The sequence below is a fragment of the Pan paniscus genome, chromosome 10 (genome assembly GCF_029289425.2).
Source record: "Pan paniscus chromosome 10, NHGRI_mPanPan1-v2.0_pri, whole genome shotgun sequence".
Lineage (NCBI taxonomy): Eukaryota > Metazoa > Chordata > Mammalia > Primates > Hominidae > Pan > Pan paniscus.
The window spans coordinates 78,297,674-78,323,517 of NC_073259.2; the positions used below are offsets into that span (position 1 = coordinate 78,297,674).

At 37.4% G+C, this 25,844-nt stretch overlaps 1 protein-coding gene across 2 annotated transcripts in view; it reads left to right on the forward strand.

Moving 5' to 3' along the window:
- CNOT2 (CCR4-NOT transcription complex subunit 2) overlaps window positions 1-25,844 on the forward strand; it is a 112,287-nt gene that overhangs the window by 39,154 nt on the left and 47,289 nt on the right. The window contains exon 2 of one of the 2 annotated variants that reach the window (XM_034936220.2): window positions 12,335-12,392. The exons of the other annotated variant lie outside the window; for it this stretch is intronic. Within the exon in view, the coding sequence (XP_034792111.1) occupies window positions 12,372-12,392 (21 nt within the window). The 5' untranslated portion in view covers window positions 12,335-12,371. The remainder of the gene's footprint in view (window positions 1-12,334; window positions 12,393-25,844) is intronic. 2 annotated transcript variants of the gene reach the window in all.

Sequence of the window (25,844 nt, forward strand, 5' to 3'; positions counted from 1 at the left end):
CTAACCACATTTCAAATGCTCAGTGGCTACATGCTGCTAGTGGCTACTGTATTGAACAGTGTAGATACAGAACATTTCTATCATTGCAGAAAATCGTATTAGATAATACTGCTGTATCTAATAAGCTTCTTGAAAACTGGGACCATATCTGTTTATTTTGGTACTGCCAATACCTAGCTTGGTGCTTGGTATGTAGATAGGCGTTCAATGCATGTTGTTCCAATAAAATTAAATAAAACAGTGAAAGAAGGGAAAGGAAGAAATGGAAAGTATACTGGGTAACATACCAGTGTAAGTGGTATGGGAAGGTAGAGGTATTTGCAAGATATTTAGATGTTACTTTGAATGGAACTTTTCAATATGAGGTCATTGGTCACATCATATACTAGCTAATTCAATGCATTATCTACAAACTGGGTCTAATGCATCCTATTCCGTACGTTTCTGAAGAATGATTCATAATCTAAAACATTGTATTATTGTGGAATATAGTATGTCAGAGAACTGTAAAAATGATTGTATTGCCATTTTCTTCCCCAACATTAAATATCTTACTTCCTTTTAATTAACTTTAAAAATCACAGATGCCTATTACCAAAACGTTGAAGAAAAATACGGAATATAAAATACAGTGTGAAAGTTTGCCTTGACAACTTTACTCTTAACAGTTTGGTGTGTACCTCTTCAGATCTTTACTAGTGACTATATAGTGTAGATGTGATTCATTGTCTTTGTCTCTAACAAATGTGTATTTTTCTGCATTGTACTTAATGGAGCTATTTCCGTTTCCCATTCTTTCCTCTGCCCTCTTCCCCAGAAGTAATCAATAGTTTTAATTTTGTGTTTCATTCTTTATATTTTTATAACTTATTACATATATGTTTTTCAGTATATTGAGGTACATCTTTTTTATGTATTGTGTGGCAATTTTTTGGAAAGTGATGCCCCATATTTTATTATTTTGAGTAGGAAAAATCATAATTTCCAGCCCACTTAAGACCCTAAACAATTTCCTAGATATAGCTAAAGTACTCAACACCTACTTGATAATTCACCAAGGATTTCTGCATAATACAGAGTATTTAAAATACAAACTACTTAATATAAACAGAAACAAATGAATCACTAAGTATATTTCCATTTAGTATGTACTGTATTCAGATAATACTTTTTCTTTTATACTGCAATAAAAATGTAATTGTAAATAAACAGTTAAGTGTATTTCCTTTCTTTTATTGTTAAGTGGCACATTATTGAACATGTTTCTCTCTCTGAAGTCAGGATGCATCTTACAGCTGATGGTGACTTCAAGTCATAGTTGTGACAAACAGTACCAGCACCAAAGCATCTTAGAATCTATGATATATAGTATGTTAAAGATATATAATGAATATAAAGAACACTTAATAAAATAAAATCATAGCTGAGTGTAGTGCTGTGCACCTGTAGTCCTAGCTACTGGAGAGGCTGAGGCGGGAGATTAGCTTGAGCCCCAGAGTTTGAGGCTGCAGTGAGCTATCATCACACCACTGCACTCCAGCCTGTGTGACAGAGCAAGACCCTCAGTCAGTTGGTCGATCAATCAGTCGATTGATTGATAGATAGATAGATATATAGATAGATAGCTAGATAGATATAGCTAGATAGAATTTTATTAAATTAATACTTAACAATTGAAAAGTTGTCAGATCTGGTGCCCAGAGAAGAAAAATTGAGTTTGTAGTTATTATTGCTGCTTGGTGTTAGGTGAAGATGAATAAGAGCGACCTAATGAAAGAATGAGTTTTAAAAAGAAAAAAAAAGGAAAAAAGCCTGAATCCAATGAATTGGTTCAGTTTCCTCTTCTTTGCTCTTGAAAGCCTTGCAACCAGATGGCTGTGACATGTTATCACTAGCCAGAGATAAAGTAAAGGGGTAGAATGACTTTTTATGTGCCCTTTACTTGCATTTATACAGCTGCTTAAGATGAAGTTGCTCTTATAATTACATTTTTGATTGTGAAAGCTCTGTTCATGTCATGATCACATGATCAGCAACGGAAGTCACTTTGACTTCATGATGTAAATTTTTTTTTTTTTTTTTGAGATGGAGTTTCGCTCTTGTTGCCCAGGCTGGAGTGCAGTGGCGCGATCACTGGAGTGCTCACCACAACCTCTGTCTCCTGGGTTGAAGCGATTCTCCTGCCTCAGCCTCCTGAGTAGCTGGGATTACAGGCATGTGCCACCATGCCCAGCTAATTGTGTATTTGTTTTTTGGTAGAGACAGAGTTCTCCATGTTGGTCAGGCTGGTCTCGAACTCCTGACCTGAGGTGATCCATCTGCCTCGACCTCCCAATGTGCTGGAATTATAGGTGTGATCCACTATGCCCAGCTTTTTTTTTTTCTTTTTGAGACAGGATCTCACTCTGTCACCCAGGCTGGAGTGCAGTGGCACCATCTCCACTCACTGCAACCTCTGCCACCTGGGTTCAAGCAATTTTCGTGCCTCAGCCTCCCAAGTAGTTAGAACTACCTACACGCACCACCACATCCGACTAATTTTTGTATTTTTCAGTAGATACAGGATTTTACCATGTTGGCCACGCTAGTCTCAAACTTCTGACCTCAGGTGATCTCCCTGCCTTGACCTCCCCAAAGTGTTGGAATTACAGGCATGAGCCACTGTGCCGACCTAATCTAAATTTTTAAAAATAAAATTTGACCTTTTTTTTTTTTTTGGCATTCATGGCTTCTCTTTGTCCTCTTTCTCAGGCCAACCAGTAATGTCAAATCAAGTTAAATGAATTCCCAAGTTCCTCATTGGTTGGCTCATTGCCGTGTGATGCTAAGTGTTAACCTTTCTTTGAATGCATTATACGTTCTGATACTTTTTTTATTATCATCTGAAATCATCAAATAAGGTGACATTTGTTTTCCAAAAAATAAGTTTCACCAAGACACCTGGTTTATAGCACCCTTAGTGAATTGGTAATTTTTTCGTAGTGCCCTTGGGCCAAAAGAAACTCTGCTAAATGAGTAATTAGGTCCAAATCACTTATATTCATATGATTATCTGATAGATATTGCTGTATTTCCTAAGAAGATATAAAATATCTAGTAGCACCCCTGTGTGTTCGCTCTGGTGTTCCTTTTGGCAACGTATGACCTAGACTTTATATATGAAATATGAAGTGTTCTCTTTCAGAAAAATAGTTTACATTTAAGTGATTTGCCTTAATCATGAATGTGAAATGTGTACTCATTAAATCAAAAGTTAAGACATTAATGCGGATATTTCTGTGAATCAGAGAAAATACAGAAGCAAGCAAAGTTATGTTTGTTTTTGTTTTGTTTTTTTTTTTTTTGAGACGAACTCTTGCTCTGTCGCCCAGGCTGGAGTGCAGTGGCCTGATCTCGGCTCACCGCAAGCTCTGCCTCCCAGGTTTATGCCATTCTCCTGCCTCAGCCTCCTGAGTAGCTGGGACTAAGGTGCCCACCACGACGCCCGGCTAATTTTTTGTATTTTTTTTTTTAGTAAAGATGGGGTTTCACCGTGTTAGCCAGGATGCTCTCGATCTCCTGACCTCATGATCCGCCTGCCCTGGCCTCCCAAAGTGCTTGGATTGCAGGCGTGAGCCACCGCACCTGGCCGCAAAGTTATCTTTTAAGAGGTTATCTTAGGTCTTGCGTGGAGTCTGGGATGATAGCACTGATGGTGGCAGATTAGTTTTTTGTTTTTTTTTTAATCTTTCTGAATTTCCACATAAAAATAGAACCAGCTAGACAGCAAAACTAAAACTCATGAAACATAACAGAACTTCTTGACAAAGTGTCCCCATGAACCCCAATATAAGCAGATGAGAACTAAGAAAAAGACCTACAGTTTTCAGTTTTTATGCATAAAATGAGACCCATTGGGATGTCTGATGGACCTGAGAGTGGAAGCACCCAATGTAGTCAACAGGTATTCACTGGTAAGTACAATTAGCCAGTTTGAAATTGGGAGAGATTTTGTCAACCTCATAAGGTGAGTGAGGAACCCATGGTAAGGCTAAAGTGATTGGAGCAGCTTAGCTCTCTGACCTCTTGAGAGTGACCCACCAGTGTGTCCTTCTAGGATTCCACTGAGGAGAGGAATTAAAATTGAGCAGGAAAGGGACAACAGTGACATTGGAAAGAGAAGGTCCAGATAAAAATGGGAGAGGGGAACAGAACCAGGAAATCTCAGTAAATAAGTGATCATATTTTCAAACACTATGTGAAAATAACAGAAGAGAGAACTTTATGAAGTTAGAGAAGTTTATCTGAACAAAGCAGTATTCTAAAACTTCAGGAAGATTACATTCCTAAGAGGTCTTCTAGGATTGTATTTGGGAGTGTTTATACCAATTTTGAGCCCCATCAGTAGTCCTCATATTCATCTGACATTTGATAATTTCAGAATTAAAATTTTTTTCCATCTATTGAGGTTGTGTTTGAGATATATTGAGATATTCTTCTTCATAGTCTTTTAAAAAAGATTTTTTGTTTTGTCTTCCATATTTAATCTACCTGAAATTGATTTTTGTACATGGTGTTAGAAGTACAGTTTCCTTTCCCCTGCACCTAAATTATCACATTAGCATTGTGTACCAATTTATTCTACCCTCCTTAACTATTCAGTAGTGCTAGCTCTATTGTAAATCAAGTTTCTCTTTATATGCATGGATTTCTTATGTCTCTGTTACCTTGATGTGTTTGTCTGTGCCTGTACCAATATCATGTTTTCTTAAATACTAAAGCTTTGTGTTAAATCTTCATGTCTGTCTGTCAACCTTTTTCTTCATAAGAGTCTTGACTTGGCCTTTTGCTCTGTGACAAATTTAGAATATTCATGAGAATGCTCGCCTCCAACACAAAAAGAAGTATTGAGTTTGTAAGTGGAATTGCATTGACTTTAGTTTTCTTTGTGGAAGAATCGATAAGTTTATGTATTCTTTCATGTTTTCTCTCAAAGTTTTATATTTTTTTCATAAGGGACTTAGAAATCTTTAGTCCAATTTATGACTACTTTTGTTGCTTTTCTTGGTTGTAAATTAAGAAAAAATTTTTAGTTATAGGTGTTATTGAAATATAGTTGACTTTTAAAATTGATTTTTGTATCTCAATGTTGCTAAACTTTTTAATTTTTATAATTTATCTGTAGGCTTTTTGGGGGGTTCATATAAGTAAATACATCCTTTGGAAATGACAGTTTTGAAATTGTCACCAGTTTTGAAGTTGTCATCATTAAATAATATTTGATACAGGATTTTTTTATAGATATACTTTATCAGGGTAAAGAAATTGTTCATAATGCTACCTTATATATTTTTTCCTCTGTAGCATCTTTTTCTTCTTAAGGTTGTTTACTATGTGCGTTTTCCCCTTATTTGGTCAGACTTACTAGTAATTTGTCAGTTTTACTAGGGGTCAAATTTTAGCCTTTATTTATTTCTAAAATTTAATTTTGTTTTCTATTCATCAGTGTTCTTTAATGTTTTCCTTTCACTTCTTAGGGTTTGTTATACTGTTCTTTAATCTTACGTTTTTAATTTTCCAGGTAATTATCAGGTTTGTCTAGTTATCTTTTTGTTGCTAATTTCTCATATAATTCCATTTTGGTTCAAGAATGTGGTCTGTATGATACAATTATTTGTTTATGTGTTTGAACAAAATGTATATTAACCAAATTGGCAGGTGTATTGCTTTGTTTCTCTCTGTTAGATCGAGTGTTAATCTTATTATGTACATCTTATGTATCCATATAATCATTTATCCCTTTGTTTAGATCTAGATTCCAATATATCTTATTTCTTTAATTATTTTATAAATTTTTGTGTTTAGCGTGTGATAAATCCAACAATTGGAAGTTGTCACATATTATGCTAATGTTTTTGTTTCTGCTGGTTCTCATTGTGCCTTGTTTCCTTGTGTGTATATTAAGCTATCATTTCATGTTTCTTAGAACTCTGGGAATTCTTTGAGGACTGGGTAGAAGGGGACATTTCTCCAAGGGGATTTTCACTTGTTTTTGCTAAGACCCTAAGGCACTACCAATCCAGAACCAATTCCAAATAAAATATTAGCTTGAGGTTGCAGTCCACATAGGCAATGCGAATTCATGCTTTTTTGTGGCTATAAATTTTCAGAGCATTCCTTCACCACCTTTTGCTTACCATAAATAACAGGAACATCAAGATTTTTTTGCTGTCCTCTTTACTAAGGGGTTATTACAATTATGGTGTAGCTTTTTTTTTTTTTTTTTTTTTTTTTTTGAAACGGAGTTTCGCTCTTGTTGCCTAGGCTGGAGTGCAATGGTACGATCTTGGCTCACTGCAACCTCTGCCTGCGTGGTTCAAGCAATTCTCCTGCCTCAGCCTCCCAAGTAGCTGGGATTACAGGCACCTGCCACCATGTTCAGCTAATTTTTTTTGTATTTTTAGTATGGATGAGGTTTCACCACATTGGCCAGGCTAGTCTCCAACTCCTGACCTCAGGTGATCCACCTACCTCGGCCTGGGATTACAGTGCTGGGATTACAGGCATGAGCCACCGCTCTCAGCCATGGTGTAACATTTTAAGGTACATGATTTATAAAAAGCTTTTTTAAATAGCTTCTCCTTTAGGGATATAAGCTTGTGGCTTCTCTGGAATTCTAGCTTTTACTCTCATTTAAGGGTGTTGAATTTCCCTTCCTCCCTTGCAGGTTCAGCTGTACACTTAAAAATGTAACCTCTGTTAGTGTTTATTTTGTTCATTGCTGTATCCTCACCTGAGAATAATGTCTGGCATGTAGTAAGTATTGTTGATTGGATAAAGTTAGTATTTTATGGAGTGATTTTAGTTGTTATTTAGTGGGGCATTCTGGGTTCTTAGTTGTACTACCAAACAACATCTATTTTAATTATTCTTTAGATCTCAGCTGAAATCTCACTTCCTAAGGGAAACATTTTCTGCTTAGACTTCTGTTACATTTTCTCATTGTTCATGGTAATTTTAGGGATGGTGGTAATGTTATTTCTGCGTTTTATTATCATTCATAATGGAATAGGTTTGTTGACTCTTTTTCTCTTTTTCTTCCCATCTTTACCTGTTTTTACTTCTTATCCCTTTCTTCTCTCCTTTCACTTTTTTTTTATTCCCTCCCTTGCCCTGCTTTATTTTCTTGCTCACTTCTCTTCCTTTTTTCTTTCTTCCCTTCTTTCTTCATAATATTTTTCTTCTACCTAAAGGATTAAAAATTTTTTTTTCTAAGGCACATCTAGTGGTGATGAATTATTTTAGGTTTTGTTTGAAAAGTCTTTATTTCACCTTTATTTGTAAATATACTTTCACTGAGTCTGAAGTTCAAAATTGACGGGTTTTTTGCTTTTAGAATTTTTTAAATGATGATTCGCTGTCTTCTAATTTCCTATGAAAAGTCTGCTGTCATTCTTATCTTTAGTCTTGTGTATATAATATACCTTTTTCTCTCTGGCTAATATTAAGATTTTTAAATTTGTCACTTATTTTACACAGCTTGATTAAGGTCTATGTAAGTATAATTTTTTTTATGAGTCTTACACGTGGGATTTGTTGAGCTTCTTGAATTTGTATGTTTATACAAATTTAGGAATTTTTTTAATCCATTATTTATTTGAATATATTCTCTGTCTTCACTGTCCTTTGAGGACTCCAATTACACATATATCTAATTGCCTGGAGTTGTCCCATAGCTTACTGATGCTTTGTTCATTTTTTTCTTTCTTTTTTTCTCACCATGCTTTAGTTAGGATAGTTTTTATTACTGTTTTTTTAAGTTTGCCAATCTTTTCTTCAGCATGCCAATTATTCCGCCTTCTTTTACATACAAAATGTAATTATAACTCTTTGCATATCATTGTCTACTAATTCTGTTACTCATGTTTACTAATAGAAACTATGTCTGTTTCTATTGAGTGTTGGTTTTTTTTTCCTCCTCATCTGTTCTCTTTTAGGGCTTCTTTGCATGGCTGGTGATTTTTGCTTGGATGCCAGTCTTTGGAAACTTTATCTTGTTGAGTGCTATATAATGTTTGTATTTCTGTTAATATTCTTCAGATTTCTTGTGGTTGCAGTTAAGTTACTTATAATAGAAGCCATTTGATCTTTGAGACATCCTTTTTTTTTTTTTTTTGGTCTTGTTTAACAGAACCAGAGTAAACTTTAGGGTTAATTTTCTTCCAACTACTTAAGCAATTCTTTTCTGAATTATGTACATTATGTTTTTCTACTCTGGCTCGTAGGAAAATAAATGATTCCCAGCCCTGTCTGGGCCCTGGGGATTGTTTTCTCTGTTTCTTTCAGGTGGCCTTTTTTTTTGTTTTTTTTAGCTTCTGGTAGTTTCCTTCCATGCATGTGCTAATCAGTACTTAGCTGAAATCTCAGAGGGACCCTCTGCATATTTTCAGAGCTCTTTCTCTGTGCCAGTCATTCTTGTTTAGTATCCCAGCCTATTCTGGCTGCCTTTAATTACCCTCTTCTCCACTTCCTCAATTCACAAAGATTGCTGGGCTCCACCAATCTGGAATCCCTCTCCCTCACTGCACACTGAAAATTCTTTCAGTCTTATAAGCAAGGGTAGTTGTTGAGCCCTCATTGATTCTTTCTCTTGTCTCAAGGATTATTGTCCTGCACGGCCTGATATCCTGTGTCTGAAATCCATTGTTTAATATATTTTGTCCATTTTCAAGTTGTTTTAGGTGGGCTGCTGCTACAACTAATACTACCACTACTCTCTCTTGGTTGGAAGTGAAAGTCTTAATGTTTCATTTTTTTAAATTATTTTTTCTTATTAAAATTTTTTTTATAGAGACAGCGTCTCACTATGTTGCCCAGGCTTGTCAAGTGATCCTCCCACCTCAGCCTCTCAAGATGCTGGGATTACAGGTGTGAGCCACTGCACCCTTATTTCATTTTTAAAAACTATATTTTGGTTGAGAAGATGAATGAAAACCATCCCTGATAAAGAGAATAAGCTTTTGTGTCAATATTCAGACAAGGCTTGGATGCTTTCTCTTGTATAAAATACTATACAGTGTGCAATATACACAAATTTCAGACCATTTCTCAGCATTTAAGGTCATTTAGAATGAAAAATAAAACAGTACAGGTCAGTAAATGAATTCCAGTTCTTATGTAGAATTGTCATAGTCCTGATTCAATTTAACTTAAAAATTGGACTGTTTCCTCTGAATTTCCTGATTCCCTTAAGATTCCCTAGAATCCAGTAGGCCCATAGATACAGTGGTCATTCATTTTCTCAGCTGTCAGGTAAAAATTTTACTAATAAGCATTTCTTACTTTAAAAAAATCTGTGTTGTATAGCATAAAATAGTATATTATCTCTGTATTGTTTTATCTGGATCAGTAAATTAAAGACGGTATAATAAATGTGCTAATGAAAATATAAGATGTTTTCAAGGAAAAAGGAAAGACCCTTATTAGGGCCAAAAATGCTACCAGCACACGAAATTTTACACCTATTCTTTTCTACCAAGGCACTTTTCTAAAGGCACTGTGATAAAACTAAAACAAATGTGCTTGGTAGAGTGAAGAGCCTTTAGTTTGAGCCACTAGTCTTCACATTCTACCTGAATCACTTGGGTCCATTTATGTAAAGTCTTTGACACTGTGTTCATAGTTAACAGTGAAACCTTTAAAAGATTTGGTTTGCTTTGTTAAAGCATTTCCATTAAATAGAGAAGGAAAGTAGAAAATTACCATTAAAACACCATGGTAGGCCAGGCGTGGTGGCTCACGCCTCTAATCCCAGCACTTTGGGAGGCTGAGGCAGGCAGATCACCAGGTCAGGAGATCGAGACCAGCCTGGCTAACACGGTGAAACCCCATCTCTACTAAAAATACAAAAAATTAGCCAGGCGTGGTGGCGGGCACCTGTAGTCCCAGCTACTTGGGAGGCTGAGGCAGGAGAATGGCGTGAACCAGGGAGGCGGAGTTTGCAGTGAGCCGAGATCGTGCCACTGCACTCCAGTCTGGGCGACAGAGTGAGACTCCGTCTCAAAAAAACAAAACAAAACAACACCACGGTAATAGATACTGCGAGCAATATTCACGGATGAATGCTATAAGGAGTGGACAGAAATGTAAGGGCAGACAGGTATTTGCATGTTCTCACAGTACTCCAAAACATTTCTTATTTAAAAAGAGAAAACTAGTAGTTTACAGTGGAGAAAACTTCCAGATGCACCACTTCACCTGTAATAAGACATATTAACATCATATGCACTCATATATTGGAATATATGCATCACATATGATGCACTTGAGAAGACTACATCAGCTCTGTGGTGATGTGGCTTTCAGAATGCATAACTTCAGTCTAATGAGAAAACATCTGACAAACCCAAACTGTGGGACATTCTGCAGTGTGTATGATATAACATCAATATTATGAAAGAAGAAAGACTAGGATAAGTCTCGGATTGGAGAAGACTAAGGAAATGTAAAACTAAATGTAAGGGGTGGGGGACAAAGTATTGTAATTTTAAATACACAAGGAATTCCTTACTGAGATGACTTCACACCTGAAGTAGGTGAAGTAGGAAGCCATCTGGATGTCTAGAGGAAGAGCATTCCTGGGGGATAACAAAGGCAAGGGCTTGGAGACAGGAGTATGTCGGATGTGTTTGAGGAATAGCAAGGAGGCCAGTATGGCAGGAGCACATGAAGAGAAGGGGAGAATGCTAACAGGGGAGATTAGAGATAACAAAGAGTAAGGTCATGAAGGCCTTGGAGGCCTTGGTAATGGTGCAGGAGTCCATTGTAAATGTGTTTCACCTCTATTCCGTTTGATTTCTGATGTTCTTTTATTCTGAGCCTGAAGGGGATAGTGTATAAGTATAAAATGTAATACCTAACATCTAGCACTGTGTGTAGTAGATGCTAACTCAGTGATTATTGAATTAGTGTACATGGTGAGATGTTTAGAAACATTTTAAAGATCATGTCTTCCCTTGCTAAAGAATACTTTTCATTTTTAATTACTTCCTGTAACATAAATTAGGATTCTGATACCTCTGTATATTTTTAAAATGTAAAGGTTTTAAAATAATTTGTCACCTTCAATAATATCTATTTATGCTATTGAACAGATGTCTTAAATAAGCTTCTATTTTTATTAGTTTTAGTATTTGTAATAGAGTTTATTTTTCTCTGAAAATAACTCACTTTTTATATTTTCAAGGATTCAACATTTTTGTAAAAGTGAATTGATTTCATATCTTTTTTTTTTTTTTTTTTTTGGAGATAGAGTTTTGCTCTTATCACCCAGGCTGGAGTGCAGTGGCACGATCTAAACTCACTGCACCCTCTACCTCCTGGGTTCAAGAGATTCTCCTGCCTCCGCCTCCCGAGTAGCTGGGGTTACAGGCATGTGCCACCATGCCCGGCTAATTTTGTATTTTTTATAGAGAAGGGTTTCTCCATGTTGGTCAGGCTGGTCTCGAACTCCCGACCTCAGGTGATCTGACCGCCTCAGCCTCCCAAAGTGCTGGGATTACAGGCATGAGCCACTGTGTCTGGCCTGGATTTCATATCTTATTTAAATCCTATATTCAGATTGTTTTGTTTTAAAATCTTAAAATTTTTCTCTTTGTTATCTTGTTTGGTTAAAGTGCCAGGTTTTTTTTGATGGAGGGGTCCTTATTTGTTTTTATCAGCATGGAGCAGTTAAGAAATTCACTTTTTCCCAAGGATTGTACTTATATCAGAGTTATGTGTAGGTTTTAAAAGTTCACTGGTCCACCTTTACGAATTTTAAGTACATCCATATAGTACAACTTTAATTCTGCTTGTTGATGGTGTTAATGTGTATGAGAGCCTTAGATTTAATGTTGAGTACTCAGGAGAGCAAGAGAGTGTACAAGGAGTGGATAGGCACAAAGTATTTGAACACACTGTCTTACATGTTTTCATGATGGCCAGGTAAGCTCTGTCTTTGCATTTTCTGGAAAAGTGTGCAAGTTTGTGGTGAGCACTGCTTTTTTTTTTTTTTTTTTAAACTTAGTTCGTTGAATTAGTCTGAAAGATGAATCTGGGTTTGGCCAGTAATGAAGAGGTGAACAGGGAGTCATAATGTTGAAACTGGACATTCAGATCTTTATAGCATGATTTCCTTATTTTTCAAAGAACGGAAGAATCCCATCGTTTATCATGTTCTGGTTGGACTTTCTTACTGTTTGCTGGAGTTGAACTTCAGAGCTATGGCGTCAACCCTGCTGTAATATCTCAGGGGAGCTCCTAGGGTGGGGCTGGTGCCATGGCTCACCCTCCAACCTTTCCTTCTTCACTTCAGCCTCCAGCTCTGAGCTTTCCAATCCCCAGAGTAGCAAATGTTGAAAGAAGTTGCACAGGTAAGTATGTGGTGGGGAAAGCTGGGGGAAAAATGGTACTGTCATCAGTATTTTGAGGGTGGATGTTGGGCCATTTTATCAATGAGTCATTTTGTTGGTTTAGAAATATAATGTTTGTTATCAATTATTTTTCTCATAAAACTCATAAATTATTTAACAAATAGTGAAGAAATAATTTTAATTCTTGTTAGATGTGAAATAAGAAAAAAACCTTAATAAACTATTAATATTATAATGCAAAGGAAGGTTCTTACATTTTTTTAAACTTTATATTCTCCACAGTGTATATAGCAGGTCCAGAAAACCCACGTTCAAAAAAGAAGCTAAAAAAAAAGTTGGGGAAGGCCTAAGTCCATAGACTATAATTTTGCCATATGTAACTTGGTCTCAGGAGGAGGCAAGTTTTAGTTTTCTTCCACTAGCTTTAGATGTGCTATTTTTTCCTGAGGTATTAGGCAGGTAGCTATGTTTTTAATCTTTACAGAAACAGAAATTTCAAACATCTTTTTCCTTGAAGTCTTGACAGGAGGACTGGAACATTTCTACCAATCTCTAGGTTTGAAGTTAACAAAAATAAGTATAGATATCTGGTACGTAATTCAGCAAATGTTTGTTGAACGAATGAATAAACTCATCAGATCCTGTGTCGTGTGTGTGTGTGTGTGAGAGAGAGAGAGAGATGCCAACACTCCTGGCATTTTCTCCTTGTCTGCCTTGCACTGGAAATCATGATCTAAACATTACAGATTTAATTTTGTAGGGATGTAGCTCTGGGTCTTCACTACCTTACTTTTGAGCTTCTTCTCAGAAAGCTTTCAAAACGTGTTTCTTTCGTTCTCCTACATCTATCCCATATAATTCATGTTCATTGATTTATAGATTTTTGCACATACAAGACATTCACATTAAACCCAAGAAAAACAGACTCTTAAGATGGCCCATGGTTGCTAAGTTTCTTCAGAGAAAGTATGTGAGGGTTAAAAGAGATTGGGGTTCTAGTGTATTTGGTATTTCAGGTGTCAAAACAAGTCATCAAAATACAGACTTCCCAGCAGTTTGTCTCCCTTTTTTTCTTGAGTTTTTTAGATAACTGGACGCTCTATATAAACATCTCCCTCAGCAAAGTACATCCCGTTTTTTTCTCAATATGTATTCATATTCCCTTCCTTCCTCCCTCTTTATCAGACCCATCTTTGCCTACTGTCTTTTAAGGATTTAAAATATTCTCATTAGAAGATTTTCCTTCTGTATGCATAGAGGATTTGTTTTTATTCTAAATGTAGAGATTTTCTACTGTTATATGTCCTTTCATTTGTATTTTATAGTTTTACATCCTAATATTTAAGGATAAAGTACTACTTTAATTTTAGGCTCTATTGTGTGAGTTCTCAACTCCAACTTCTTACTGCTCATAAGAGGTACTAATTATATTTAGTTCTTTAGTATATGTGTACTTTTTTCCTATGGATTAGCACTTTTTGAATAATTAGAATTTTGGTTTTAGGATGATGCACTTAGCTTTTAAAGCTTATATATTAATTGTTCAAATGTGAATCTATATAAAGCATATTGGTGCAGCACATTTTAAGATTCTAGAAAACCACAAAATCTGTTTATTCATGTTGAAACATACAGAACATATTCTCCCTAGATCAGAGTCAAACTTGTGGAGGTATTTGTAGCATTTTGGTAACACTCCCTAGAGAATTTGTAGACTTTGGGGGTGCATATTAAGGGATAACATACATGGCTTTTCAGAATATTTTCTGAATAAAGCAGCTTCAGACACCAGATTTTAGTTTTTGGATTAGGAAAGAGTGATGTGTTTTTCCACCCTCCCCTCCCCCACCAACACACACACACATACCCTCCCCATCTTTCAGATATAGGCCATCTTGTTTTATTGGATGAGCCCCCCAAAAATACACAGAAATATGCTAAATATTTCTGTAAACCTTGGAAAGGACTCTGCCAGGATATTTATCTACTCTCCAAAATAGTGATTGTGGAAATGTTTGTATAGGTCCCTAGCTTTCTACTAAAGCCTATTTCCAACCAGTCATAGATTTGTGTGTGTGTGTGTATCTACATGTTAACTATCTTTGGTATTCATTAAGGCCTTTTTTGCTTATTTATGGTTATTCTGCGTTGGCTAAAACAATGAGTTGCTCTTATTTGTTTCCATGCTATCGATTTGATGATTTGTAATTCTAGACTTTAAAATTTATCTAAATCTTCACTTTTCTTAGATCCATCCTAAGCAGATTCATGAACTTTTCATTATACCTATATCATATTAAAAATATGAAACCATAGTATTCTAGAACTTGGAGGACTTGAATTTGTTTCTCACATGAAGAGTTTTTTTTTTGGTAAAGATTTCCAGGTATTAATATCTTTGTTCTTTAAGAAGCTAGAATTTTTTTGTGCAGTGTAGGTGCCTTTCTGTCCTTTATTTAAGCTCCCCCCCCCCTTTTAAATTGTTTTTCAAGAATTAAATAAAATTAGAATTATTTATAGTAGTTGTGAAGCAGGATAAGCAGTTTAAAATCCTATCACAAAAAATACTACTGAAACAAAAATATCTTTGTTAACAAATATTTCCAGGTTGTAACAATATAATATTTGATATACGAATATTCTACTTCCATAGAATTTGGGCAGTCTGTGAGATTTTTACCTATCATGTTTTCCCTCTAAAGGGCAATTATAAAAACGCTAGATTATCTTCAGGTATTAGGACTCCTCATCATTGGTTTCAGATGTTAATTGGCTACACCTTGATAAAAGGCAGATAAGTGTTAATGGCAGTTGGCTGTGATTTTCTATTAAGTTTCTGCCTATTTTATAGCCAAGAACTTGTGCATATTTATATATTAAGTGTTTGTTGATATTGAATATGGAATTCAGAGAGAAAGTAAGAACTCAAATTCTAAATTACTCAGATCTCCATTAGGAAAACAGTGCCTGAGAAACACTTTTTCCCCCTTCTCAGGTACTGTATGTCTTGCAGTTAGCAGTCTTCATCTTGTTTAATGCAAGCAGACTACAAACTCTGTAGCTGGGAGTGAAAATTTGTTACTCAGTATGAAGCAGTGAATGAGACAATTGATTTTATCGTGTGACACCTGTACCAACATGTTAGCAGTAAAACTCCTCCCTACATTAGAGAATCTACAATAAAAAGTTGCTACTAGGGAATTGTTTTTGTTTTAACACAAGTTCTAGATGTGTCCTACATATGTAATGCTATAATGTCTACATTAGAGCTATTATAATGAAATTAAGAGTTTGGTTATAATTATCCTAATTCCTTGAAAGGTTAAATTGTGTTCACTATACTTAAGTACCTAAAAATGTTAGTTCTTTGGGAACATGGAAACTGGGTATATATAGCTTTTAGTAGTTATTTCTACTTAATCTGAAGCCCTCCTTGGATAATAATTTTTTTTTTGTTTTCGTTTTTGAGACGTGGTCTCACTCTGTCACCCAGGCTGGACTGCAGTGGCGTCATCTTGGCTCACTGCAACCTCCGCCTCCCAAGTTCAAGTGATTCTCCTGCCTCGGCCTCCAAGTAGCTGGGACTACAGGTGCGTTCCACCACGTCCAACTAATTTTTGTATTTTTAGTAGAGATGGGGTTTCGCCATGTTGGCCAGGCTGCTCTTGAATTCCTGACCTCAGGTGATCCACCCACCTCAACCTCTGGGAGTTGAGTGGGATTACAGGCGTGAACCACTGCACCTGGTGGATAATAATTTTTAATTGGTATAATAGTATTTCTTTTAAGCATAACTTCATTTTCAAATTAATGCAACTTTCTGTAAAATACATGTGATTAGTCTTGTAGAGACTGGCTTTTGTCTCACATGTCTATAATCAGTCATAATCAGTCCATTCTTGTTCTTGTGCTAAAGTGATCTTTTTGACACACATAAATATTCGATTGTGGTATACCCTACTTACCATTGTTCACAATATAAGGACCTTCCTCCTCCAATCGGCTTTTTATTTGCTCCTTACTGCTTTTCCCTTTACAAATTCAAGAACAAAACACACATTAAATTGTTAGTTGTATATTTGAGAGTCAGTGTACTATCATGGTTAAAAAGGGGGACTCTAGCAAATTGGTCTGGGTTCAAAACCCATCTCCGCATTTATCAGATATATAACCTTAGGAAGTTAACCTAACTTCTCTGGTCCTTAGCTACAAAATAGGGATAGTTAATTGTTCTTACTTTCTAGCGTTATCTTGATAATTACATAAATAAATGTTAAAGCATTTAGAATATTCCCTGAAACAATAATTTATTATTATTTTATAGTTATGATAAAGTGTTTTCAGAGACTGTATAAAACAAGAGTCCTAACTTAGTGTGAAAGTTTCAAAGAATGGGAGAAAGGGCATTTTAAGTAGCCGTATCAGCATATGCAAAGACCGTGACATGGAAACTAACTTCTGTTCTGAGTAACTGAAGGTATGGCAAGGGTTTGGTGGTGTCAGGGGACTTAGGAGAGAAGTTAGAGGTTACAAAACATCTTATAAGCCTTATTGATTTGGGAGTGCTGTTGAGGAATTTTTATCAGAAAGTCCATGAAGATAAATAATTTTTACTTTAAAAAATCACTTTGATGTGGGAGAGTAGAATTGAGGGGAAGAAGAATAGATTAATAAAGACCTGTTTGGAGGCTATTGGAGTGGCTTGTTCTAGTGTATTAGTCCGTTCTCATGCTAACAAAGACGTACCCGAGACTGGGTAATTTATAAGGGAAAGAGGTTTAATTGACTCACATGGCTGAGAGGTCTCACAATCGTGGCAGAAGGCAAATGAGGAGCAGTCACGTCTTACATGGCGGCAGGCAAGAGTGAATGTGTGCAGGGGAACCCCCCTGTATAAACCATCAGATCTCATGAGACTTATTTTTTTTTTAATTTTATTATTATTATACTTTAAGTTTTAAGGTACATGTGCACAACGTGCAGGTTTGTTACATATGTATACATGGGCCATGTTGGTGTGCCGCACCCATTAACTTGTCATTTAGCATTAGGTATAGCTCCTAATGCTGTCCCTCCCCCCTCCCCCCACCCCCCAACAGTCCCCGGTGTGTGATGTTCCCCTTCCTGTGTCCATGTGTTCTCATTGTTCAATTCCCACCTATGAGTGAGACCATGCGGTGTTTGGTTTTTTGTCCTTGCGATAGTTTGCTGAGAATAATGGTTTCCAGCTTCATCCACGTCCCTACAAAGGACATGAACTCATCCCTTTTTTATGACTGCATAGTATTCCATGGTGTATATGTGCCACATTTTCTTAATCCAGTCTATCATTGTTGGACCTTTGGGTTGGTTCCAAGTCTTTGCTATTGTGAATAGTGCTGCAGTAAACATAAGTGTGCATGTGTCTTTATAGTAGCATGATTTATAATCCTTTGGGTATATACCCAGTAATGGGATGGCTGGGTCAAATGGTATTTCTAGTTCTAGATCCCTGAGGAATTGCCACACTGACTTCCACAATGGTTGAACTAGTTTACAGTCCCACCAGCAGTGTAAAAGTGTTCCTATTTCTCCACATCCTCTCCAGCACCTGTTGTTTCCTGAATTTTTAATGATTGCCATTCTAACTGTTGTGAGATGGTATCTCATTGTGGTTTTGATTTGCATTTCTCTGATGGCCAGTGATGATGAGCATTTTTTCATGTGTTTTTTTGGCTGCATAAATGTCTTTTGAGAAGTGTCTGTTCATATCCTTTGCCCACTTTTTGATGGGGTTGTTTGTTTTTTTCTTGTAAATTTGTTTGAGTTCATTGTAGATTCTGGATATTAGCCCTTTGTCAGATGAGTAGATTGCAGAAATTTTCTCCCATTCTGTAGATGCCTGTTCACTCTGATGGTAGTTTCTTTTGCTGTGCAGAAGCTCTTTAGTTTAATTAGATGCCATTTGTCAATTTTGGCTTTTGTTGCCATTGCTTTTGTTGTTTTAGACATGAAGTCCTTGCCCATGCCTATGTCCTGAATGGTATTGCCTAGGTTTTCTTCTAGAGTTTTTATGGTTTTAGGTCTAACATTTAAGTCTTTAATCTATCTTGAATTAATTTTTGTATAAGGTGTAAGGAAGTGATCCAGTTTCAGCTTTCTACATATGGCTAGCCAGTTTTCCCAGCACCATTTATTAAATAGGCAATCCTTTCCCCATTGCTTATTTTTGTCAGGTTTGTCAAAGATCAGATGGTTGTAGATATGTGGCGTTATTTCTGAGGGTTCTTTTCTGTTCCATTGGTCTGTGTCTCTGTTTTGGTACCAGTACCATGCTGTTTTGGTTACTGTAGCCTTGTAGTATAGTTTGAAGTCAGGTAGTGTGATGCCTCCAGCTTTGTTCTTTTGGCTTAGGATTGACTTGGCAATGAGGGCTCTTTTTTGGTTCCATATTAACTTTAAAGTAGTTTTTTCCAATTCTGTGAAGAAAGTCGTTGGTAGCTTGATGGGGATGGCATTGAATCTGTAAATTACCTTGGGCAGTATGGCCATTTTCACGATATTGATTCTTCCTACCTATGAGCATGGAATGTTCTTCCATTTGTTTGTATCCTCTTTTATTTCCTTGAGCAGTGGTTTGTAGTTCTCCTTGAAGAGGTCCTTCACATCCCTTGTAAGTTGGATTCCTAGGTATTTTATTCTCTTTGAAGCAATTGTGAATGGGAGTTCTTTCATGATTTGGCTCTCTGTTTGTCTGTTATTGGTGTATAAGAATGCTTGTGATTTTTGCACATTGATCTTGTATCCCAAGACTTTGCTGAAGTTGATTATCAGCTTAAGGAGATTTTGGGCTGAGACGCTGGAGTTTTCTAGATATACAGTCATGTCACCTGCAAACAGGGTCAATTTGACTTCCTCTTTTCCTAATTGAATGCCCTTTATTTCCTTCTCCTGCCTGATTGCCCTGGCCAGAACTTCCAACACTGTGTTGAATAGGAGTGGTGAGAGAGGGCATCCTTCTCTTGTGCCAGTTTTCAAAGGGAATGCTTCCAGTTTTTGTACATTCACTGTGATACTGGCTGTGGGTTTGTCATAGATAGCTCTTATTATTTTGAGATACGTCCCATCAATACCTAATTTATTGAGAGTTTTTAGCATGAAGAGCTGTTGAATTTTGTCAAAGGCCTTTTCTGCATCTATTGAGATAATCATGCCGTTTTTTTCTTTGGTTCTGTTTATATGCTGGACTACGTTTATTGATTTTCGTATGTTGAACCAGCCTTGTGTCCCAGGGATGAAGCCCACTTGATCATGGTGGATAAGCTTTTTGATGTGCTGCTGGATTCGGTTTGCCTGTATTTTATTGAGGATTTTTGCATCAATGTTTATCATGGATATTGGTCTAAAATTCTTTTTTTGTTGTGTCTCTGCCAGGCTTTGGTATCAGGATGATGCTGGCCTCATAAAATGAATTAGGGAGGATTCCCTCTTTTTCTATTGATTGGAATAGTTTCAGAAGGAATGGTACCAGCTCCTCCTTGTACCTCTGGTAGAATTCGGCTGTGAATCCATCTGGTCCTGGATTTTTTTGGTTGGTAAGCTATTAATTATTGCCTCTATTTCAGAGCCTGTTATTGGTCTATTCAGAGATTCAATTTCTTCCTGGTTTAGTCTTTGGAGGGTGTATGTGTCAAGGAATTTATCCATTTCCACTAGATTTTCTAGTTTATTTGCGTAGAGGTGTTTATAGTATTCTCTGATGGTGGTATGTATTTCTGTGGGATCAGTGGTGATATCCCCTTTGGCATTTTTTATTGCATCTATTTGATTCTTTTCTCTTCTTTATTAATCTTGCTAGCGGTCTATCAATTTTGTTGATCCTTTCAAAAAACCAGCTCCTGGATTCATTAATTTTTTTGAAGGGTTTTTTGTGTCTCTATTTCCTCCAGTTCTGCTCTGATTTTAGTTATTTCTTGACTTCTGCTAGCTTTTGAATGTGTTTGCTCTTGCTTCTCTAGTTCTTTTAATTGTGATGTTAGGGTGTCAATTTTAGATCTTTCCTGCTTTCTCTTGTGGGCATTTAGTGCTATAAATTTCCCTCTACACACTGCTTTGAATGTGTCCCAGAGATTCTGGTATGTTGTGTCTTTGTTCTCGTTGGTTTCAAAGAACATCTTTATTTCTGCCTTCATTTCGTTATGTACGCAATAGTCATTCAGGAGCAGGTTGTTCAGTTTCCATGTAGTTGAGTGGTTTTGAGTGAGTTTCTTAATCCCAAGTTCTAGTTTGATTGCACTGTGGTCTGAGAGACAGTTTGTTATAATTTCTGATCTTTTACATTTGCTGAGGAGTGCTTTACTTCCAACTATGTGGTCAACTTTGGAATAGGTGTGGTGTGGTGCTGAAAAGAATGTATATTCTGTTGATTTGGGGTGGAGAGTTCTGTAGATGTCTATTAGGTCCACTTGGTGCAGAGCTGAGTTCAATTCCTGGATATCCTTGTTAACTTTCTGTCTCGTTGATCTGTCTAATGTTGACAGTGGGGTGTTAAAGTCTCCCATTATTATTGTGTGGGAGTCTAAGTCTCTTTGTAGGTCACTAAGGACTTGCTTTATGAATTTGGGTGCTCCTGTATTGGGTGTATATATATTTAGGATAGTTAGTTCTTCTTGTTGAATTGATCCCTTTACCATTGTGTAATGGCCTTCTTTGTCTCTTTTGATCTTTGTTGGTTTAAAGTCTGTTTTATCAGAGACTAGGATTGCAACCCCTGCCTTTTTTTGTTTTCCATTTGCTTGGTAGATCTTCCTCCATCCCTTTATTTTGAGCCTATGTGTGTCTCTGCACATGAGATGGGTTTCCTGAATACAGCACACTGATGGGTCTTGACTCTTTATCCAATTTGCCAGTCTGTGCCTTTTAATTGGAGCATATAGCCCATTCACATTTAAGGTTAGTATTGTTATGTGTGAATTTGATCCTGTCATTATGATGTTAGCTGGTTATTTTGCTCGTTAGTTGATGCAGTTTCTTCCTAGCCTTGATGGTCTTTACAATTTGGCATGTTTTTGCAGTGGCTAGTACCGGTTGTTCCTTTCCATGTTTAGTGCTTCCTTCAGGAGCTCTTTTAGGGCAGGCCTGGTGGTGACAAAATGTCTCAGCATTTGCTTGTCTGTAAAGTATTTTATTTCTCCTTCACTTATGAAGCTTAGTTTGGCTGGATATGAAATTCTGGGTTGAAAATTCTTTTCTTTAAGAATGTTGAATATTGGTCCCCACTCTCTTCTGGCTTGTAGAGTTTCTGCCGAGAGATCAGCTTTTAGTCCGATGGGCTTCCCTTTGTGGGTAACCCAACCTTTCTCTCTGGCTGCCCTTAACATTTTTTCCTTCATTTCAACTTTGGTGAATCTGACAATTATGTGTCTTGGAGTTGCTCTTCTCGAGGAGTATCTTTGTGGAGTTCTCTGTATTTCCTGAATGTGAATGTTGGCCTGCCTTGCCAGATTGGGGAAGTTCTCCTGGATAATATCCTGCAGAGTGTTTTCCAACTTGGTTCCATTCTCCCCGTCACTTTCAGGTACACCAAGTAGATTTGGTTTTTTCACGTAGTCCCATATTTCTTGGAGGCTTTGTTTATTTCTTTTTATTCTTTTTTCTCTAAACTTCTCGCTACATTTCATTCATTTCGTCTTCCATCGCTGATACCCTTTCTTCCAGCTGATCTCATTGGCTACTGAGGCTTGTGCATTCGTCACGTTCTCGTGCTGTGGTTTTCAGCTCCATCAGGTCCTTTAAGGACTTCTCTGCATTGGTTATTCTAGTTATCCATTCGTCTAATTTTTTTTCAAGGTTTTTAACTTCTTTGCCATTGGTTCGAACTTCCTCCTTAGTTCGGAGTAGTTTGATCTTCTGAAGCCTTCTTGTCTCAACTCGTCAAAGTCATTCGCCGTCCAGCTTTGTTCCGTTGCTGGTGAGGAGCTACATTCCTTTGGAGGAGGAGAGGCACTCTGCTTTTTAGAGTTTCCAGTTTTTCTGCTCTGTTTTTTCCCCATCTTTGTGGTTTTATCTACCTTTGGTCTTTGATGATGGTGACGTACAGGTGGGTTTTTGGTGTGGATGTCCTTTCTGTTTGTTAGTTTTCCTTCTAACAGCCAGGACCCTCAGCTGCAGGTCTGTTGGAGTTTGCTGGAGGTCCACTCCAGACCCTGTTTGCCTGGGTGTCAGCAGCGGTGGCTGCAGAAGAGCAGATATTGGTGAACCACAAATGCTGCTGCCTGATCATTCCTCTGGAAGTTTTGTCTCAGGAGTATCCGGCCGCATGGGGTGTCAGTGTGCCCCTACTGGGGGGTCAGGGACCCACTTGTGGAGGCAGTCTGCCCGTTCTCAGATCTCAAGCTGCGTGCTGGTAGAACCACTACTCTCTTCATAGCAGTCAGACAGGGACATTTAAGTCTGCAGAGGTTACTGCTGCCTTTTGTTTGTCTGTGCCCTGCCCCCAGAGGTGGAGCCTACAGAGGCAGGCAGGCCTCCTTGAGCTGTGGTGGGCTCCACCCAGTTCGAGCTTCCTGGCCGCTTTGTTTACCTACTCAAGCCTTGGCAATGGCGGGCGCCCCTTCCCCAGCCTGGCTGCTGCCTTGCAGTTTGATCTCAAACTGCTGTGCTAGCAATGAGCCGGGCTCCGTGGGCATAGGACCCTCCGAGCCAGGTGCGGGATATAATCTGGTGTGCCTTTTGTTAAACCTGTTGGAAAAGTGCAGTATTAGGGTGGGAGTGACCCGATTTTCCAGGTGCCGTCCGTCACCCCTTTCTTTGACTAGGAAAGGGAATTCCCTGACCCCTTGGGCTTCCCGGGTGAGGCGATGCCCCGCCATGTTTCGGCTCACGCACGGTGCGCCGCACCCACTGTCCCGCACCCACTGTCCGGCACTGTCCAGTGAGATGAACCTGGTACCTCAGTTGGAAATGCAGAAATCACCCGTCTTCTGCGACGCTCATGCTGGGAGCTATAGACTGGAGCTGTTCCTATTCGGCCATCTTGGCTCCACCCTCATGAGACTTATTCACAGTCATGAGAACAGCACAGGAAATACCCGCCTTCATGATTCAGTCACCTCCCATGGGGTTCCTTCTGCGACACGTGGGGATTATTACAGTTCAAGGTGATATTTGGATTCAGACACAGAGCCAAACCGTATCAGCTAGGAAATGACCGTAGAGATGAAAAGATATTGATGATATAAATAATTTCAATAAATATATAGGGTTGGTTTGATCAGCTTGAATTTTAATTGTTGAAGATCACAAAGGTTACAGACAGCATTTTTGAGAGTTAAAGTGACATTTTTCAGAGATTACCGTGAACAGTAACAACTGTGAATAGCCAAAATTAAGCTGAAATATAAGATTTGTGTTGGGTTCTAAGATAATTAGTGCTGCAAAGTCATGTTGAGGTGATGATCTCAGGGATTTTTAGGTGTATCCTCTGTGTAGCTTCAGGCCTGCCTCTTACTTCGTTGGTTCCCTAATTGCCATTCATCCTGCCTGTATCAGGGACCACTTTACCCGTCTTCTCTGAAGTTCTTGGTTATTTTATCTGAAGTTTGTTTGTTTGTTTTTTTTTTTTTTGGTAAATTTCTGTGATTATTCTGATTTACCACATTTGGCTTTGAAATACTGTATTTAAATGTTGAGAATGTCATGCCTTAGGAATTCATAGCTAGTCTAAACTAAATAATGAAGGAGGAATATACTGGGAAAATCCAGCCAACTTAAGTGGCTCCATTACGTCTTCCAGTTTAATTCTTTATTACTTTCTGAGACCAATTCCTTTTGGGGATTTGGTTTGGTACAGAGGATTAGCTTACTTATCTCTGTATTTTTAATTTAATTTTATTTTATTTTAAGACATAGTCTCGTGGTGTCGGCCAGGCTAGAGTGCAGTGGCATGATGATCTTGGCTCACTGCAACCTCCACCTCCTGGGTTCAAGCAGTTCTCCCACCTCAGCCTCCTGAGTAGCTGGGATTACAGGTGCATGCCACCATGCCTGGCTAATTTTTTGTATTTTTAGTAGAGACAGGGTTTCACGTTGTTGGCCAGGCTGGTCTTGAACTCCTGACCTCAAGTGATCTGCCTGCCTTGGCCTCCCAAAGTGCTGGCATTGTAGGCATGAGCCACCATTCCTGACCTCTGTGTACTTTTTAGAATATGCTGCTTAGTTCTTATGAAATCAAAGGAAAGATTAAATGTCTCGATTAAACGTTTTAGATCTGTGTTCAAAAAAGGTTTAAGAAACATTGGTTTTGCTACATGCGTATGTTCTTTCCTGGTAAAAAAATCTCAATTTGTCTTAGAAAGTCTGGTGTGAGTGTCAAGTAAAAAGGTGGTCACTTAACAAAGTATATATAAGCCCTTGACTTGTTTGCTTGAATAAAGCTGACAAATTGTACACACCAAAGATTCTAATGCTGTATATCCAAGATGAAGTCTGATTTAATTTTAAACTACAGCCATAGTTTAAACTACAGCCATAACAATGGGAGTACATTCTGAGAAATGCGTCAGGCACTTTTGTGAATGTGGACCATACTTAAACAAACCTGGATGATATAACCTCTTGCTCCTAGGCTATAAACATGTACAGCATATTGCTATACGAATTCTGTAGGCAGTTGTAACACATTGGTATTTGTGTATCTAAACATACCTAAACACAGAAAGGGTACAGTGAAAATAAGATACAAAACATTTTTTTAAAAAGGTTACACCTTTATAGGGCACTTATCATAAACGGAGCTTGCAGAACTGGAAGTTGTTCTGGGTAATTCAGTAAGTGGTGTGTGAATGTAAAGGCTTAGGACATTACAGTATACTACTGTGGACATTGGAAACACTGTACACTTAGGCTACACTAAATTTATTTAAAAATTTTCATTCTTGAATAATGAGTTAACCTTAGCTTACCGTAACTTTTTTACTTTATAACCTTTTTAATTTTTTAAAATCTTTTGGACTCTTTAATACTTGACTTAAACACGTACAGCTGTACAAAAATATTTTCTTCCCTTATATTCATACTTAGCTTTTTTCTATTTGAATTTTTTTGTTTTTTTACTTTTTAGATGTTTTTGTTTTGTTGAAAACTGATACACACACTCATGTATTTGCTTAGGTCTATCAAGACATCACTAGGCAATAGGAATTTTTCAGCTTGTTTATAATCTTACGGGACCACCGTTGTATATATGGTCCATCATTGACTGAAATGTCATGCTGCACATGACTGTCGTTTATTAAAATTTTTATTTACCAAATTAACTTTTTAACATACGTTGTAACCAGTAATTTCAATGTATTTCGATATAATTGACATATCCTCTTTGAAATTTATAGAAATTGATTTTTATGTACCCTAATTTCTCTTTCAGGGAGAAGATGAGTATAGTTTAACCCTTTCATATCATCCATCCATCCA